At 38.6% G+C, this 18,676-nt stretch overlaps 1 protein-coding gene across 8 annotated transcripts in view; it reads right to left on the reverse strand.

Annotated features, from left to right (window-relative positions):
- The window catches only part of TCERG1 (transcription elongation regulator 1), a 47,329-nt gene extending 32,755 nt beyond the window's left edge, over nt 1–14,574 (reverse strand). For 3 of the 8 annotated variants that reach the window (XM_007426655.4, XM_007426653.4, XM_007426656.4), the window contains exons 1-5: nt 14,417–14,574; nt 9,923–10,148; nt 4,147–4,290; nt 3,452–3,701; nt 523–765 (exon numbers count right to left, since the gene is read on the reverse strand). In XM_007426655.4, coding sequence (XP_007426717.1) covers nt 523–765; nt 3,452–3,701; nt 4,147–4,290; nt 9,923–10,148; nt 14,417–14,523 — 970 coding nt within the window. In that variant the 5' untranslated portion in view covers nt 14,524–14,574. Of the gene's footprint in view, nt 1–522; nt 766–3,451; nt 3,702–4,146; nt 4,291–9,922; nt 10,149–11,142; nt 11,233–13,471; nt 13,906–14,166; nt 14,210–14,416 lie in introns of those variants that run through there. The other 5 variants (XM_007426657.4, XM_025165689.2, XM_025165687.2 and 2 more) reach the window with 4 other exon arrangements.
- Between the last annotated feature and the right edge of the window lie 4,102 nt (nt 14,575–18,676).

Consider the following 18,676-nt stretch of genomic DNA (forward strand, 5'->3'; position numbering starts at 1 on the left):
TTTGATAAGCTTTTAGAGGTACGTTAGCCAGCCTAAAAGATAACCTTCTGAATACATTCACTGTTTTGTTCAAGATGAAAGTTTTCTTCTATCCACAATAACACTTATTTTTAAAGAGAGTAACACCAAATATCCCATTATTAAGGCACAATCCTATGCATGGCTACACAGAAGCATATCTTATTTAGTTTAAGGCTGCTTATTCATAAGCTAAGTTCTAGAGGATTGCAACCTAGGTACCACAGACAAGGTGAATTTCTTCCAAATATCAAGTTGAAATAAATACACTTTAAGTTAAAGCACAAGATGTATTCTGCTTAAGCAAAAAAAGTGGCTTCATAGATATTGAATGCTTTTTTTTTTTTTTTGCTTTAAAGAACCTATCTAAAAATTCCAAATTTTAACAATAAATTTTAAATGAAGAGGATTCAGGCAAATTGCATACACAGTGGACACATGAGTGCAAACAAATTGACAACACGGACATGTGGCTAATAAGACAGTTATTGTTTCCCAATTTACCTGGAAGTGGAATAGGCATGCCAGGAAGGGGAACACGAAATGGAGGTACCATTACTGGTGGAAAAGCAGGTATTGCTGCTGTTGGCTGAGGAACTGCATGAGGAACTGCAGGAGGCAGCGTCTGTGGGACTGGCTGGGGTACAGTCTGCACAGGTGTAGCAGAAGGAGCAGAGGTTGAAACACTGACTGAAGGTGTGGCAACTGAAACAGCTGAGCTGGGGGTCTGGTCTTGTGTTGTAGGTGCTGATAAAGAAAACAAACATCTGAAACCCTGAATCATACAATACAAATTGTTTATTTTATAGGGTTCACCAAGACTTCCTTGCAAGGCTGGGTATATTTATAAATATATAAACAATTTGCAAAGAGGATGCTTAAGAACTTACATGCTTTTTCATTACAGTAAAAACTTGCATAACAGATTTAAGAGTAAGAACATCCTCAAGTTGCTCTATCCTTTCAAAGGCATTTGTGCTTCAAGGAATAAATAATTACATTATTTATTCCTAAATGTAGCTCTAAAAAGTTACCCCATATCCATACACTCACCTCAAGAGCATATGTGAGGTATACTTCTGAAAAGAGCTGATACTGAGATTTTTTTTCCAGTTTTCTTCAAATAATAGTTATATCATTTCACCTCCATATTTTCTATACAATTCACCTAACAAACCTTCACAGCAATGGCAAAATATTTGTTGATTCACTAAACAGTAAAATATATATAATCAGTTAAAAAATGGATGTAATAATATAAATGTATACCAAGATGGTATCTTCCCTGTTCCTTAGAGTATCTGAACATATGAAATACAAAAACAAAACATTTCAGACCAAAAGGAAAGCACTACAAGACTGTAACATCCGATCTTTCAAGCGTGAATTGAAAAATTACAAACTTTTAGAATCCTATAGCACCTCCAGGTGGCACTAGAAGTTAATACATTTGATAGCTTGATACTACATTTTGATACTGAATTGCATTTAAGAAACTAATATAGGTCATGTTGAATGAAATCAGGAAAAGCAGCAACTTGGATTAATTTAGAAGTCATTTACTCAATACACACTTATTTTTCTATAGATCCAAAAAGAATAAAAGGGGGAAACACGTATTTAGTAATTCAGAAATTGAATGCTCCCCAAACTGGAAGTGTTTGATTTTATAACAGATCATATGCATTTTTGCTGTTTAAAAAAAGTAAATCTACAATTTTATAAAAGAGTCTAATCAGTAACATTCTCATTGCTTCAAGAGCCACAAATATAAACAATTGTTGCACAGGAACTGCCACTTTCTACCAATTGCCTGCATTGCCAAGTATTTACACTTTAAAGACAGATGGAAACAAAAGTACACTAATTATATATTCGCAGCTTATATGAACTGGAGCCTAGTGTTTTTTTCCTGTCTCCTCCTTGGTTTAAATGCTTGTTACACAGATGGCGGGTAGGAAAGAACTTTGGAGAGAGATGTGTATATGCATATATATACACATAGAAAGACACAAAACCACATTTATCCACTTTGTTAAAACTTACTTAGACATCTATACGTCTAGAAACTTTATATGCTAAACTTCTTACAAATCACTGCCATATATTCATCTTTATACTACAAAGTCAATCAGGCACTCCTGATAAAAGCTGAACATGGTTAATATGCCACAAAATTCAGCACTTCTCAAAAACTCAAACCATTCTTCCTTGAACTGTCATGAGTTTGGAGTGCTGCAGAGTCATCAAACTCAGGAGAAGGAAAAGGAAGAGAAAGAAGAAAGAAATACATGTAAAGAGAAATAGGTGCTAAACATACGGAAAAATAAAGGATTTTAGTTGTTCTCTATTTTGTAAGCTAAAACAGGGCTTTGGAAACAATTGGCTATGGTTATTTTGGGACAGATAATAATGACGTGTTTTATATTAGTAACCATTGTGATTGCTCTTACACTTTCCCACTGGATATGAATACATGCATATAATTTAACAGATTAGGACTGTCACCAGCTGATCCCTTAATAACAAATGCTGACAGAAGTCAAACATCTCTTTGTAAAATATGAAGACATTTCAAACAAGTAAGTGTGCAGCTTTTTTCCTCTCCTGAGCAAAAGTGTACATTCCATTAGCAATTCAGTTAAGGAACTGGAAGGTACAGTATTTCAAAAGATGCTTCGGAGCATACAAATGCAGCACTGTCTTGTCTTTAACCCATTAAAGCATTGTGCTTTTCTTGGAAGCACACCAAGGTGTTTACAAGCTGTTGCAAATCAGTGGTAATTCACATTTTGAAGTAGCTTCTAGGGATCAGATTCAAAACACAGTGCAACCCTAGAGATTACTGTCATTCATTTTCCTACTGATGACATTAGCTGTAATAAGCAAACAGAGAATTTGTTCTAGAATTCAGCTTTGAGGCAGAATTTCATCAAATACATGATTAAGCACTCAAAGGCATATGAGGATTCTACTCCTCATGTATTATCTCAGATTTAGTATCTGTATCAAAAGAGGCAAACAAGATTGAGAATAATCTTGAAGAAATTTACAACTTCCTTTTTTAAAGTGCTTTTTTTCCCCCTGTTAAAACAATGGGATATTTTGAATGTGATACAAATGTCCCTAGAGACTATGGAGATGCAACAATAGGCACATAGAATAGGTGCACAATTTAAATAACCTGACTCAACCCCTAAAAAAATAAAACTAGGTTGTTTACAATACAAATCATCCATACAGATGTGCTTGTTCTTCAGATTGTGTTGCACTTAAGCACTGATTAACAGCATAAATGATAATCCTAAGGCATACATATGAGAGTCATGAAGACCTACAAAATTACATTGATACAACAAATAACATAATAAATCATTTCTAATGTTTATAAACCTCCCCAACCCTCTTTCTTTCATTTTGCAATTTTACTCACTGGAAACTGTTTGTGAAACTGAAGTTGCTGTTGTAGTAGTAGATGTTGTAGAAGACAAGCTACTTGATGATGTAGATGGAGATACTGCTGATGCAGGACTACTAGTAGTAGGTGTTGAGGCACCTACAGCCTGGGCCTGGGCCTGAGCTTGGGCAGCTAACATTGGGGTCAATTCAGACTGCTGAATAACTTTCACTCCATCAGGTTTAGTCCATGCTGACTCACGTGTCCGTGCATTATAATAATAAACCTAGGGGAAAATTATATTTTTATGTTACTCTACATAACTTTCAGTTCATCCTATACTATCTAGCCATTATAATTACTTAATTTAGCTTCAAGCTAAGTTTTGTATACCATCATAATCAACAAAGGCCTGGTGGTTAGTGTAGACAGCCCACAGAAAATCTGTTTTAACTTTTATTTCCACTGTTTCCTATGAGAATTTAAAATGTGATTTATAACATTTAAGTCAGCCCACTGGCCATTATTAATACAACTGATTACCACAACACTAACTTTTTTGAGCAACAAAGAGGTGTTTTTAGTTATCACTGTTCTCAAACATTCAGAATATAAAACAATCCAACAGAAAGCTTTAATTGGAATTGTTTAAGCCTATGGAAAAATATTTTTTCATTCCATTTGCTATCATAACAATTACTGTTATAATTATTAATAGATATAAATCTGACCTTTCCATCTGGAGTTTTGTTTTCTACCCATATCTCTTCACTAGGTGGCATAGTTGGTGTTCCAGGGGCAGACACTGGTGGCATCCCTGGAGGAAACATCATACCAGGCGGGGGTGGCATAGGAGGAGGCATGAAAGGCGGTCTCTATAAATACACACAATAGTAATATATCAAACACTCTTAATCGAGTACCTTCATAATAAAGAAGAATACAATACCTCCTATAGAAATGTTAAATATGGTAGTTCATGTAAAAGAAGTAAGGTCATCATGGAAGAGGGAGAAGTAGCATAGAACAGAACAATGCATTTCCCATTACAGGAAAACAGAACTTGCCCAATATAGTTCCAAGACAAGCACAATTAAAACATAGTTATATTAGCAATAAATGCAAAGTCATAGCAATTCAATGAGTGAAATTTATGAAATTTATTCATAACTTGGAATTGCATGCTGAAAAAAGCATGGTTCATCTTACTGCTATATTTAAGACTAATGTACCAAAAAGAAGCTGCTTGTACAAGATTCGGAAGCAATTTTTCATATAAGTCTTCCTACTTTATTTGATTTATATCCTGCCTTTCATTCAATTGCTCAAGGCAGCATATATGAAGCTCTCTCCTATTTTCCCCTACAACAATCTGTGAGATAGATTGGGCAACTGGCTGAAAGTCACCTAGTGCGCTCCTGTGGTCTAGAGTGAACTAGAATCTGGGTCCCCATTCTCTTGGTCCAACACCTGATCAACACATTTACAAGCCTGGTATATGTAAAAGTGCAAGCAACCATTTCATTAATGACCACTTTAAAAAAATATTATAATTATATATTATTTTGAGTTTAAGAGCTCTCAATTGCACATCAGTGGCACGTACATTTATTCATGACATTTTACTTTCCATCTAACAAATCATCTGATAGTTCACAAAACTCATCAGCATTATAGAAAAATAAAATAAATGTAAAGCATCAATCTATAAAAGCTGTGAGCCATAACCAAAACAGAAAATAAAATAAATGTAAAGCATCAATTTATAAAGGCTGTGAACCGTAACTAAAAATTCATTTTGACAACTGAAAATTGGGAGACTGACTGTAGAACCCAGGCACCTATATGTATATGCAGATATATTTTTAACCATGTCTTTACATTTTCCTCATTAGATATTATTATAATTTTGAATTTATTTATTGGATTTTGAGGAAGTTCAACTCTAAAAAGAATCTGAAAGCTTACAATAATTAAAAATAAGCAATTTAAAGAAACATGACCACCTGAATAAAACCACAAAGGTAACATTCAGGAAAAAAAAAAAGGGTAGGCCTAATGGCAGGCCTGGGAACAGAACCAGGTCTTAAGAAACTTCTGGAATACTCAAAGAGTGAGAGTCATACCTATCTCTGGGGAGATGCTGTTCCAGACAGAAGGGGCTGCAACAGAGAAGGCATGTTTCCTTGGTCCTGCAAGATGACAACCCACTTTTCCTGACCATACTGGACAGGCAGAACTGGAGACTGGTAGCCCCTCAAATAACCAGACTTTTTAGATGATAACTAGCACCTTGAATTGTATCCAAAAGCTGACTAGCAACCAATGCAGTTTTTGCAGCTGCAATGACACATGGCATAGTGAGGAGTGCCCATTACTGCATGTGCGGCTGGATTTTTGACCAGTTGTACTTCTGGATGGTCTTCAAGGTCAGCCCCACATATAGCACACTGCAATAGTCCAATTGTGAGATCACTAGGGTGTGAATGACTTTCTGAAGGGCCTTGCAGTTGAGAAAATGATGCAACTGATATACAAAGGCCCTTCTGGCCACAGCTGCTACCTGTTCTTCAAGCAGTAGCTGCAAGTCAAGGAACACCGCCCCCCCCCCGGCAAGTTACACAATAGTCTCAAATGAAGAAATGCAAGCTCATCCAAGACCAAAGGTGAAAATATCCCAGACCCAGAGGGCACAAACAACCGCAGCCCCTCAGGACTGAGCCAAAGTTTGTTCCTCCTTATCCAGACCCGAATAGCCTCCAGACACTGGGTTAGTATATTAATAGCTTCACCTGCACAGCCTGAGGTTGAGAAGTACAATTGGATATCTTCACCTTGCTGATAATACCAGACCCCAAACTGCCAGATGATCACATCCAGTGGTTTCATGTAGATGTTGAACAGGAGGAATGAGAACATTGATCAAGGAGCACAAGGATGGATGCGCCAATCCCACCTTGGCTCTGCCAATGGTCACTGACAAGCCCAACCAGTCTCTGTATGGTACCCCAGTGTGAACCTGATTGAGATATGTCCAGATAAACCACTTCCACCACAATCCTCTGGAACTGCTGTCTGACCACTTTCTCAACAATCCTTCCCACAAAGGGAAGGTTGGAAATTGGATGATAGCCTTCCAGCATGGATGATCCCAGCAATGGCCTCCTGAGAAGGAGACAGACAACTGCCTCCTTCAAGGCCAGGGGGGACTACTTCATCCCTCAGAGACTGATACCATCACATGGACTCACTGATAGGTCACCTCCTGGACCACCTTAACATCCCAGGAGAGGCTTGGATCTAACAATCTAACTAGGTGGCCAAACCTAGTTTGGAGGACCTTGTCCACTTCACTGGGAGTCACAGAATTAAACTCAGTCCAGATGAGTCCAGACTGCGCCCCAGGCAACTCACTTGGATCTGCCCAGTCAGAGTCAAACTCTGAGCAACTTTATTGGTCAGATAGCATGAATGTTACTCACTGTGACCCTGTAGATATTCCTAGGACCCATCCCTCCCCAGCAGGGAATGGGTCACCCTGAACAGGACTGCAGAGTGGTCACTGGCAGATGCAAAAAGAGTGAAGAAGTAACAGCATTTTGCAGTCCTTATGGTCACAACGTAAGCCCAAACATGGGTTGTTACTTGTGTTCGGATGGATTCATTCATTGTCTTCTGCCAAGAGTGCTCTAAGCGTTTCTTCTAGCGCTTCATCTTCCAGAGCTCCTCAGAAAACCAAGGTGCACAGAAAGAGGCTGCACAGGGACAATCTAGTCCAAGGTCTTAGTCACCTACCTATTCCAGGCCACAACCAAGGCCTCAGCTGATCTGCCTACCAGATTCTCAAGGAAAATCACAAGGTCCCACTGGAACCCAACAGGGTCTATCAGTCGCCTGAGATAGGTTGATCAAACAGACCCTATCTCTCTGTGGAGAGGGGAGGAGTATGTGTGACACCAGCAAGCCAGAGGGCAATCAGAGAGTGATCGGTTCACAGCAACAGACTGACGTCAATATGCTCCAGTACTAGATCATGTTACAAAATAAAAAACAAATGTAGCGTGCAACCCCCGGTATGCATCAGGTCCTCAGTTACTTGGTACAAGTCCATAATTGCCACGACGGCCATGAACTCCTGAGCTGCCTTGGACTTAACGTCTCCAAGACATAGGTTAAAGTTCCTGAGAACTACAAGTATTTTAAAATGTAATTTTACTTTACTGGTATTTGAATATTTGTAAATTGCTTAGAGACTGTGGTAGATAAATTGAGGTGGTAGATAGAATTGCACAAATGAATAAAATTAGAAGAGCACTAACAGCAAGAAAAAAAGTTAATGGTAATAATTTAACATTCTACTAAAATATAGAACTAAAAAGTCTGGGAAATGTATAAGGTCTTCATCACATCAAACCAATGTGGATGTCTGGCAAGCCTCTCTGTGGAGGAAATCCCATAAATGGATAAGATCTTGATGTAAGCCTTTTTCTCAGGAAATAATTATTTCCAAATAATCCAGTTACTCTATACACATGTTAATTACCCAAAAATTACCTTGCAATTCAGTTTTCTGGCATTGACTAAGCTCACTGATACCATACAATAATAAACACTGTAGAAGTTCAGAGGGAACAGGCAACAATTAAGCTATCGTAAGAGTAGTGAAAGACCAGTTTGCCTGGAAAACGGGCTTCATATACCTCTAGCAGGTATGGAAAAGGAAATTTAATTAAAACCCAACAGTTGATAAGCCAATAAGAATGAATCAGAAAATTAAAAGAGGCTCAGGTGACAGGCCTGAAAAGCACAGTTTTTAACACAAAATTCACTATTGCTTAAATTCTCCTGCATGAAAGAAGACCTAGCTGGTAAATAGTTTAAAATATAAAGAACCAGAAGGCAAGGTGAAAAGCCAGCAGTAAAACAGCAATCTGAGAGATTTGAAAAAAAAAGCTGGGAGGAACCTCAGAGGATTCAGCCGCTTGCCTGGTTGAGGATCCACTAAAACGGTTTGGACATATAAATACCTACAGTGAAGGGGAACATACCATTCCATGAGCCAACCAGTTCCACTGACTGACAGCTCTTAAAGGCCTCGATTAAAATTCTATTGCAGAAAGGTGAGAAACAAAAGCTGATAATAAGGAATATGAGAAATACTTCACAGGGCCTGTTACAGATAAAAGAAGGTACTTGTAAGAAAGATACAAAGATAAAAGATGCTAGACAGACTAATAGAACTAGAATACTCAAAGAGGGCCAGGCTAAAAAAAAAAAGAAAAAGTAAAAACCTGGAACTGTTGGAGGAATTTAAAAGTGGAATAATGAAAGCAGGAAAAAAAGTGTTGAATATTCAAAGCTACATAAACAAAAAAGTTATATGCCACTGCCAGACAAAGGGAACAAACAAAAGTAGGTAGCAAGTTAGGTGACTGAATGAAAAAAAATTAAGACATAAAATCATTTGAAATATTGAACTACAATAAATACTAGAAACATTTGAGGTCAAATTCAACTGATATCTCTTCAGACATATTCTAAAAATTTACAGAATGGAGCCCAATTCTAGTTCTAAACAGAGGGAATTCCAGAATTTGGTAGCAAAGCAGAAGGCTTTTTTATGTGCCAATGTTCTTCTGCAGCAGGGAAAATCCTAAACAAACAAACCTGTCTTGCAGACCTTAATAACTATACAAATTTCAAATTAAAAAGCCAAACAAAACCTTGAACAGATTCTAGAAAATAACCGGCAACCAATATTTCAAAATGTAATTTATCTATATCTATATGATATAGTTACACATGATATATTGTTTAGTGGCCTAGATGTTGCATTGTGTACCAACTAAATCATCTAGATATAAGTCCTAATTAACTCTGAAATTCATTGTAACAGTGTAATACAGGGTTTCTAAAAGTATGGGTTGCACCCCAAAGGATCACAAGCAAATATGAGGGAGGTCAGAAATGTTTGTAGTTTGCTCCTTAGGTATTTTCTTTCAACAAAATATCTAAGATACACGCCAGATGAGCACCTGAAGGGTCATGTTTTATTTCAAATGTTTTCCTCAGCATTATTTACTATTACTGACTGGACACTAAAAAAAATTAAATTGCTTCATTACGCTGGAAATACTACTTTCATTGCCATGATAATTTTCTTTGTCAGGTAGCAATCTGAAAAAAAAGGTGGAAAAAACAACCAACATATTATGTTTCCTGCTTCAACAGTAACCAAGTTGAAATCTTGTAACACATCCTCACAGTTTAATGAAAAATGAACTGAATGAATGAATGAATGAAAATGAAATGAAATGAAATGAAAAATGTAACACATCCTCACAGTTTAATGAAAAAAAAACAGCAAGACAAAAGTAGAACTTAGTAAGAGCCAAGTCTGCAGTTCAAATAAGCTTCTCATTGCAAATGGAATATGATTTTTCAGCACATAAAACAACATTTCACACATTAAAAAGAACTGACCAATATAACCCATAAACATTTTACCTGTAGGTGCGGAGGTCCCATAGGAGGAGGAATTCCTCCAGGAGGTGGCATCGGAGGCATATTTGGATCAAACGGAGGACGTCCAAAAGGAGGCCGAGGTGGTGGAGGTGGGCCTCTCATCATACCAAAAGGTGGTGGAGGACGCATAAGAGGTGGTGGGCCTCTCATAACAGTGTTTGGTGGAGGAGCTGGACCACGAAATCTCAGTGCTTGCTGTTGAGCCATTCTGTGAGCAAAACCAAAAAGAACAAGTTTTGTTCTCAAGCTTGTTCATCATCATCAAAAGGCACTGCTGTTATGCAGGCAACAAAACACAGTCACAGAAGCTCTCATGAATAATACTGAGACTCCAAACTTTTGAGAAGTTCTGTTTTCACCATTTACCGTATTTTTCCGACTATAAGATAATACTTTTTTCTAAAATCCTTACCCTAAAAACTGAAGGGCGTCTTATTCAAGGAAGTCAGCCGAGAATCGCGGTTGCAAAACTGCCAAACTTTGTTTCTGCAGAGAGGCTTCTTCCTATTGCTAGCCTTCAATCACGAGTGAAATAGCTTGTTTCCCAAACAGACTTCCTCCAATCACGAGCCTGATATAACTGACGTCAGCTGATGCTGAACAAACCAATTAGAGGAAGGCTGTTTGCAGAGACAAGCTATCGGCAGTTTCACTCGTGCTTGAATGTAATCAGTTATGCAAAAGAGCCTGGAAATAGAGCTGCAGAGAGACGGTTTGGACCTCCTCCCACCGAGTGTATCAGGTAAATGTTAACTAATTACTAAATAAAAATGTGTTCTGCACTATCTTTAAAATACTGATTTTTAAATTTTGGGCTAGAAAAGTGGGGGGCGTCTTGTACATGGGGGCGTCTTATTGTCGGAAAAATACGGTAAATGTTCTGTGAAACAGTAGCTAGGTAGGAATTGCTTAGAATGGAAAGACACTATGCAAGTTTCCCTCCTAACTGCAAAGTATCTCAGACATGAGATACAATCTCACACCTTTCCTATAGATATCTAAGACTTCCAAATCAATTCTCATAATACCAAGACGCCCAACAGTCTCATAACATGAATGGGCATGCAAAACATGGTTGAATGAGAACATCTACATTATTTTCACCTGTAATCAGAGCAGAATTTGAGTATACTAAACCCACTGTAACACCCAGCCCTCTACAAAGGTACCTTAGTAAATGTATATATAGAAAAAACATTCACCTTTGTAACCAAAAACGTTCTTCTGATGCTCTCAGGAAAACTATTTTGCCCACCATTTAGTACCAGTGCAAAGCAATGTTGGCATGATGACTCAAAATTGAAAAAAACAAAGGTTATAAGGTGGTGAACGACAAAGACATAATATTCAACACTCAATATTCAATGCCTTCTAATTTAGGAAGCTGCACAATATTTAAGTGCTTAAGAATGGTACTGTTAATAGTAAATTTATAATCTGACAAGTGACACTGCCACCTAATCTAGATGGTCAAGAACCTTATCAGATTATTGTATTTTTGATAAAAAAAATTACAATATATATGCATAATGTATCAGGCATGAAAGATAAACATATGTAAACATTTGTTATGCTTTTAACATTGGTGAGGGCAATGTGATAGCCTCTACCCATTTAAACTGCAATCCCCATAAACTATAGTTAAAAAAAGTCAATGAAAATGGGAAATAATATAAAATCTGGTTTGTGACATGTTTTAAAATATCAGCAATGCTGGCCTAAACCTTTCATCTATCATGCACATGTGTCTTCATAAGATGCCCTTATGAAGTAGTACTTTTATTTATTATCTACTTATAAATAAGTACAATTTGCTTAAATTAAATGCAATCACCCTGAAATCTGATTAAGTTAGCTCTTCCAAAAACTAAATGCATCTGCAGTCACTAAATGAGAAACATTAAATGGAATGAACTCTTTGAAAAAGTCAGTTTAACTCCTGAGCCAAAACTTGTATGAAGAGTTGGATTTTTCCAGATTATCAAACAGGTACAGATTGCAAAAGTAAATTCTCTTGTGACCACTACTTTTATTTTATACCAACAGGAGATGACCAAGGAAGCAAGTATATTCTGGAACATCCTCCAAATCAATCCCAGGAAGGACAACTGGACAGAGATTCATAATTCATAGAAATTTATTATTTCCTATGTCTACACATATTTTCAGGGTAATTCATGCTAGGCATCTAGAAAAACCTTCTCTTCAGGTTCAGAAGATAGTCTGATTTCCAGAAAATACAGTGCTTTTACCTTGTAAAAGCTTTCTTCTACTGTCTTTCTCCCCACCAAAATCTCCACTGTTTATTGGACATAACCACCTCCCAAATTCTGGCATAAGAGAAATAGTATAAGCTGACCATATCTTAGTTTGAAGGCTTTTAATTATTGGATACTATATGCAAGGTGCTACAGCCATTCTAATAATGAATAAGATGTGGGCTTAGTCTAGCAGGTCCAGCTTGCCCGCGTAGTCTAGTTTTGTTTCTAGTCATAATGTTTAATAAGAACATTGTCTTTTATTTATACCAAATACTATATTCAAAATTGGGCAATTGCAGTCTGCTACCATAAATCCTAAGGCTGCATTTGCCTAACATGTTAAACCAGGTTATTATATAAGTTTTTAAACTAAAACCTTGGGCAAACTTTTTACTTAAGATTTGTGTTAGGTAACATATCTTAACCACAGTTACCTTGTTATCCAGATTCCAAAGATGGGGTTATTTTGAAGTTAACTTGTATAGGGAGATAGGCAGCATATATACATTTGAAAAATAAAAAAATAAACTGACTGGCAGGCACCAGACACAGATTTGAGAGGCTAGAGTAACCACAAAAGGGACAACTCCAGCTATATTTGTTCTTTTCTCCCTTTTTCACTGTTCCATCATGGTGCTCTTTTTTTCAGTGCTCTCCATCATGATCCAACTCCCATAGAAATTATTAAAAAAGAGAACTGTTCACTTGTCAGTCCCAGAGTTATCTGGGATACTAGCCAAAATGGCTGTTATAGGTCACATGATTTGTTGAACTGCCTAATGCTATACTCACCAGAAAAGCACCAGAATCAGTTAGCTGCATTATAGGAAAGACACCCTAGGAGTTAAGGTTTTCCTATAGTTTTAATAAAATTATGGGTGATTTTTTTGGGTGGGGGGACAAGTCTCTTATCATAAATACCCAAACCAGGTAAACTCTGGATAGCCTTTTTTTGCTGCACACACTACTCTATGTTTATAGTCCTACATCATAAGAACAGTGAACACCCTCAACTGCATCTTGAAAATGCAAAGGGCTTTATTATGGTCTAACAATAACTGCACTCAAACATCTTCATGGTTAGTTTCATAACATACTGTACCAACAGGAGAGTAACATACTGTACTCTCAACTCTTCTGAAGACCATTTAATATATGGATATTTATTATTTATACATCACATTTATATAGCTGCCCATCTCACGAAGCGACTCTGGGTGGCATACAACAATTAATTTAATATTTTCTAATGGAAAATCCTGACACTTACCTTATCAGCCTACCCTATACGTGGATCACAGACACGATTTTGCTCTGCGCTCACATGTTGAGAAGACACAGCTTTCCAGCATGTGACCACCACACGAAGCAAAATATAAGCATCCACAAACACCAGTATCTGTATCGCATTTATAAGTCATAAAATCTGCTTTAGCTATGCTTTGGAGGGGTGAAAAAATAATACTGTAGTAGCAAGTCTTGGAAACATCCTTAGACAGGGTGGGAGATTCTCTTCGATATACAAACAGCCCTGATCACCTCGCCATATGCACCCTTCGTGTATCCATAAAGTGCTGACAGACACCGGATCAAGTCCGCTGCTCCAAGACTTCAGCAAAGTTTGTCTCCAGCCCTCCCTCAGACTTCTGTGCCGAACCCAGCACCCTTCTTCTGCCTGCGGAGCATGCACCAGGGCTTCGGGTTCAACACGGAACTACGAACTCCCCCCCACCCCCGCTTGCTTGCTTACTAGGTCCCCGCGCCATCCCACCGGCAACAGTCTCCACAGACAACACGGGAATCCAGCCCTGAGGAGAAAAAACGCTCCGTCCCCGCAGCGTTTCTCCTCCTCAGAAACACCAGGCGCGGACAGCCGTTGGAAATAGAAAAGCCCACACCCAACGACACACATTCGCGACGGAAAAGAATGAGGATCCCGCCCGGGGAGCGAACGGGAAATCTCACCGGGGCTGAAGCGTAGACTGAGGCGGGACGAGGCTGGGGGGGGGGGGCAGCTGAACGGCCGCTTCCGCCTCGCGCGAGGTTGGGGGGGCGAATCACTGAGGAAACAGCGGAGCCGGAGAACGCTCGAGGTTTCGGCGCGTATGTGCGCAGGCGCGCGCTCTCGCGCGCTCATAAAGGCCTCGTGCTGCCGGCGACCGCTGTTTCCTCCCAGTGCTCTGGACGTAGATTCAAGCAGAAGACTTGTCTTTACCTGATTTCATTGTTGTACCGCTCCGCTGCACCAGCGTCTCCTTCGCTCCCGCCAGGACCAGCGCCGCTGCTACCACCTCCTCCGCCTCCTCCGCCTCGTTCCGCCATCACCAGCCGACTCTGGCCCTGCACACGCCCACGGTCGCTAGGCCTAGCTGTCCGCTAGTGGCTGCTAGAGGCGTCAATCATAGAACGAAAGTGCTCAGCTTAGATCTGATTGGCGACTGTCGCCGCCGATTTTGAATGAGAGGCGGAAAGCGCGCAATGACTGGCCATTTTTGTTCCTAGACCGTCAGTAGCGCCATTGAGTGCGCCCTCTTGTGGACCGGTCGGGATGCATCACGTGACCTGTAACCCGGAATTGGCTTTAAAAGAAAACGTAGGAATTACAAAAAGAGAGAAAATAAAGAAATGTATTTTAAACTCTGGATACGCGCATTTCCGAGATTATATTTTAGCCCAATTTAATGCCTTTTGAGGTCTTGCTTTATGTGAATCAGCTATCATTTATTTTTAAACATATACGGTACTGCTAATTCCAATTTCAATGCAGCCCATCAGATTCACCCTACAAATTGTAAGTGACAACACGCCAACTTGCGGTGTACTCCATTGCTGCGGAAAAGTAAAGTTTTAATCAGATCTTTAAAGGTAGAGCGGGAGTTCATGTTAAGAGAAAATTCAGGGAACAGAGAAAAACTTAAGGAAGGCACCCCTCTTTGCCACAGTCTTGGTATTAATATCTAGTTAAAAATAGCCTTCAACATTCTGCATATGTTAAGCTATTTAATTTGCAATTTCAGAGCAGCTCTTTCTAGCGGTCTTTATTGGCGGAGCATGAACACCACATATACAGATTACGCGTTTCAATGATTTAAAAACATCTCATTAATGACCTCGTTTAGAGATACGAAGAGTCTTTCCTGCTGTTGTCTTGCGCAATCCCTGCTACTTAATAGCTGGATAACCTTGGATTTTGCCATGGATTTCTGTTATGCCTTTGGAGAACAAAAAAAGCGACTTAACTAGCCTATGTATCCCACTGATCTTTATACTTCTGATAACAGGCGAGTTTTACGCATTCCTTAAAAGGGCATCTGCTGGGTCAGCTTGGTATCAAATCATCTACCAACTTAACAGGCATGTGGAAAGAGACAATCGAGCTGCGGTATCCAATCAGCAGTAGCGGAGTCACTTCTACGGAGGAGGCGGTGACAGCTAGAAGGGAAATTTTGATCTAGGTGCGCGTTTGTCTCGGACGGATTCAGTGCATCGTTTCATGCCTCTGCTCTTCACAATTTATATAGTAGAGCCTTTGGGGAGGTGATTGGGAGATAGTAGGGATCACTTTTTCTTCTCTGTAGAAGTTAAATACTGAGGATTATTTCATTTTTAAAACCTGTAAATGGGGCTCGGGGCTTTTCCGCACTGCCGCCTTAAACTGCTTGCAGAAACTGGGTAAAAATCAAATGCTCTTAAGAAATGTATTTTCCGATTCCCTTCCCCGGCTGCGGGGTGGGGGTGGGGAAATGGCCTGGTGTTCTGACCTGATTGGTGGATCTCCCCGCTTCTTTACTCCTCCCACCCATGCCAAGAAAGCAAGTACCAATCACTTTCCATTCCATGGGCGGGGTTTTGAAGACGTGGTTTCCATTGGCAGATCTCTTCTATGAGCTCTCCTCTGTTGACCCCCTCTCGCAGGAAAAGCTGGTAAATTTTTAGTCAATTTCTTTTTTAAAAAATTACTTTTGTAACAAAACAATCCTTAATCTTAAAAAAGAGGAAACTTAAATTTAAAATGCAAACTAAAAATACAAACTAAGAAGGAAAAAAAATCTGTTATATGTTGTACTTATTAATAGTCACTAGCTTATCAATAAAGTCACTATTATATTACAATAATATCTTGTATTGTTCATATTATATCACAGAATCTCTGCCGTAATAATACGTATTGCTGTATCCTTTGATTGGTAGAAAATATTACCTTTTCCAAAACAGGTCACACATTTAAAACTTTCATCAATTTCACCTGGTGAAAAGGAAAAAAGAAGAGAAACCCACCTTTGTGTTTTATAACTGAAAATCTGAAGAAGAACAACACCATAAAATCCACCAGTATAAAAAGACAGATATTCACTGGTTGAGGTAACTTTAAAAATGTTGACATGCAGCAGGAAAAGATGGCAGAGGTTACTTTCTAGTAGGCTGGGGGCAGATAAGGGATGATGTGCATTCCTGCCCTCCAGAAATAAGTAATGGGCTATACTCAAACTGGAGCAACCTGGTGGTGCAGATCGGACTTCCATGTGTGTGACTTGCATTCCAAGATACTGTAAACCAGAACTAGGCAGTTTATGGGCACCTCCCTTGAAACTTGCTTAACTTTAATTTTCTTTCCTCAAACAAACAAACAAATCACAGGTAGCTGGCATTCTGGAAATTGAAGATTGGTAATCTTTATTTACCCATAAATACTCCATAGGCATTCTTAGAAAATAACAATGGTTGAAGGCTGAACCCCAGTGTTATATTTGAGAATGTACCAGCTGCCCAAGAAAAAGATAAAAATAAGCTACGTTGTTAAGAAACCTCCAGCGAAGTAGAGGGGATGGTAAGAAGCGACTTCACTAATTTTGTGTCTGTTCATACTCACCAGGGCAAAGGCTTGCAGTCTCTGTTGTAACACCTAATGATAAGTAGCTCCTTGTATTATTTTTTCCCAACTTATTTATTTATTATGCTTATATATTGCCAAACAATTCACAGCAGTTTTCAATGCATTAAATATAAAATGATGGGTGATTTTGGTACAAAGTCATTGGAAGAAAGTAATGGCAAACCATTTCTGAAAAAGTTGCTAAGAAAACTATATGGGCTCATCCATCTAGTTGCCAGGAGTCAAGTCTCAAAGACAAAAAAAAAAAAAAAGGAAAATATATGTTTAATCCTCTTATGAAGCTTGAGTGGGGTGGGGATCAGAAATACTATTTTCCATATATATTGGAATGTATTCCTGCTTATTGGAGGGATTTCTTAACAATGTAGAAATCATATATGACTGTTGTTTCCTTGTTCATCTGGCAGGCACAGAGCACCAAGTTTGGCATGAGAGAACCGCTGTATTTCCCTATAGAAGACAGAAAGAAATATAACAAAAATAGATTGGCCTATTTTCTGGTATCCCCATGAACTAGTTGGCTGTGTGATTGCTGGGAGATCCTGTAGACATTTCCAGATATCTTTAGTTCCACTGAAAGAACCCATCTGATTTAATCAATGGAGGAACCCTACTGTGGTAACTGTCATCCATGAGGTTCTCCCACTACCTTTCTACTGCTTGGGAGGCTAATCTGTAGAGTCCTAACTTTGGGACTGTGATCTCAGCTGCTGCCCTTTCATGTTAGACTCGGGAGAAAAAACCCTATCCTCCTTTTGTTACAGTGCCTAGTAGGAAATTGTCCACCTCTTCCTTGATTTTTCATTGCCAACCAGGATCCAGTTTTCTAACAAACATGTGACTAGCATGTTTTTCCAAGCAAATCATATATAATAAGATAAACCAGTTTATTATTTTTTAATACATAGCATAAATACTAAATTCCCATTTATTTTATTCAAGGTCAGCCCCATAAAAATTTAAACACAACATCTTTCTGTAAATATGAATGTATACTTAATGTTTCTGTGCAGCTGCTTACAGGTTCAAAATAAGATAACTGAATATGGCAAGTGCAAATATTTGGACAATTTTTAAGTCAGTATTTTGGAACTCCCTCTTTGGCCAGAATAACAGTTTCTGTACGTTTTCTCTTGCCAATTAAGAATTCTTCTATTCTTGTATTTGGAAATTTTGAAACTCTTCAGTCATGACAGTGTTGGATCATCAAATAAATCAACTCTGAGTTATCACTTAAGGCACAAATGACCAGGCTCAAATTATAATAATTTGGACACATTAAGCAAAGACCTAGCTCTCAGAAGAAGTCCATAATGCTGGAAGGTAGAAGGAAAGAGAAGAGGATGACTGTCAGCAAAGTGGATGGACTCAGTCACAGAGGTGATGGGTACACTGCTGGAAGATCTGAAGGACCAGGTTGAGGACAGATCATCCTGAAGTAAATGTATCTATGTGGTTGCTAAGAGTAACACCAACTTGATAGCACAGAATCATCAATAATCACGGTCTTGAGATAAACAAAATGAGCATACATCTAATACAACTGTTTGCCTAGTCCCAATTAATTTTTTCTCCCCTTGT

The sequence above is a fragment of the Python bivittatus genome, unplaced genomic scaffold, assembly GCF_059951505.1.
Source record: "Python bivittatus isolate LINGU-HERP-01145 unplaced genomic scaffold, Pbiv_v1 ctg000080_np1212, whole genome shotgun sequence".
Taxonomy (NCBI): Eukaryota; Metazoa; Chordata; class Lepidosauria; order Squamata; family Pythonidae; genus Python; species Python bivittatus.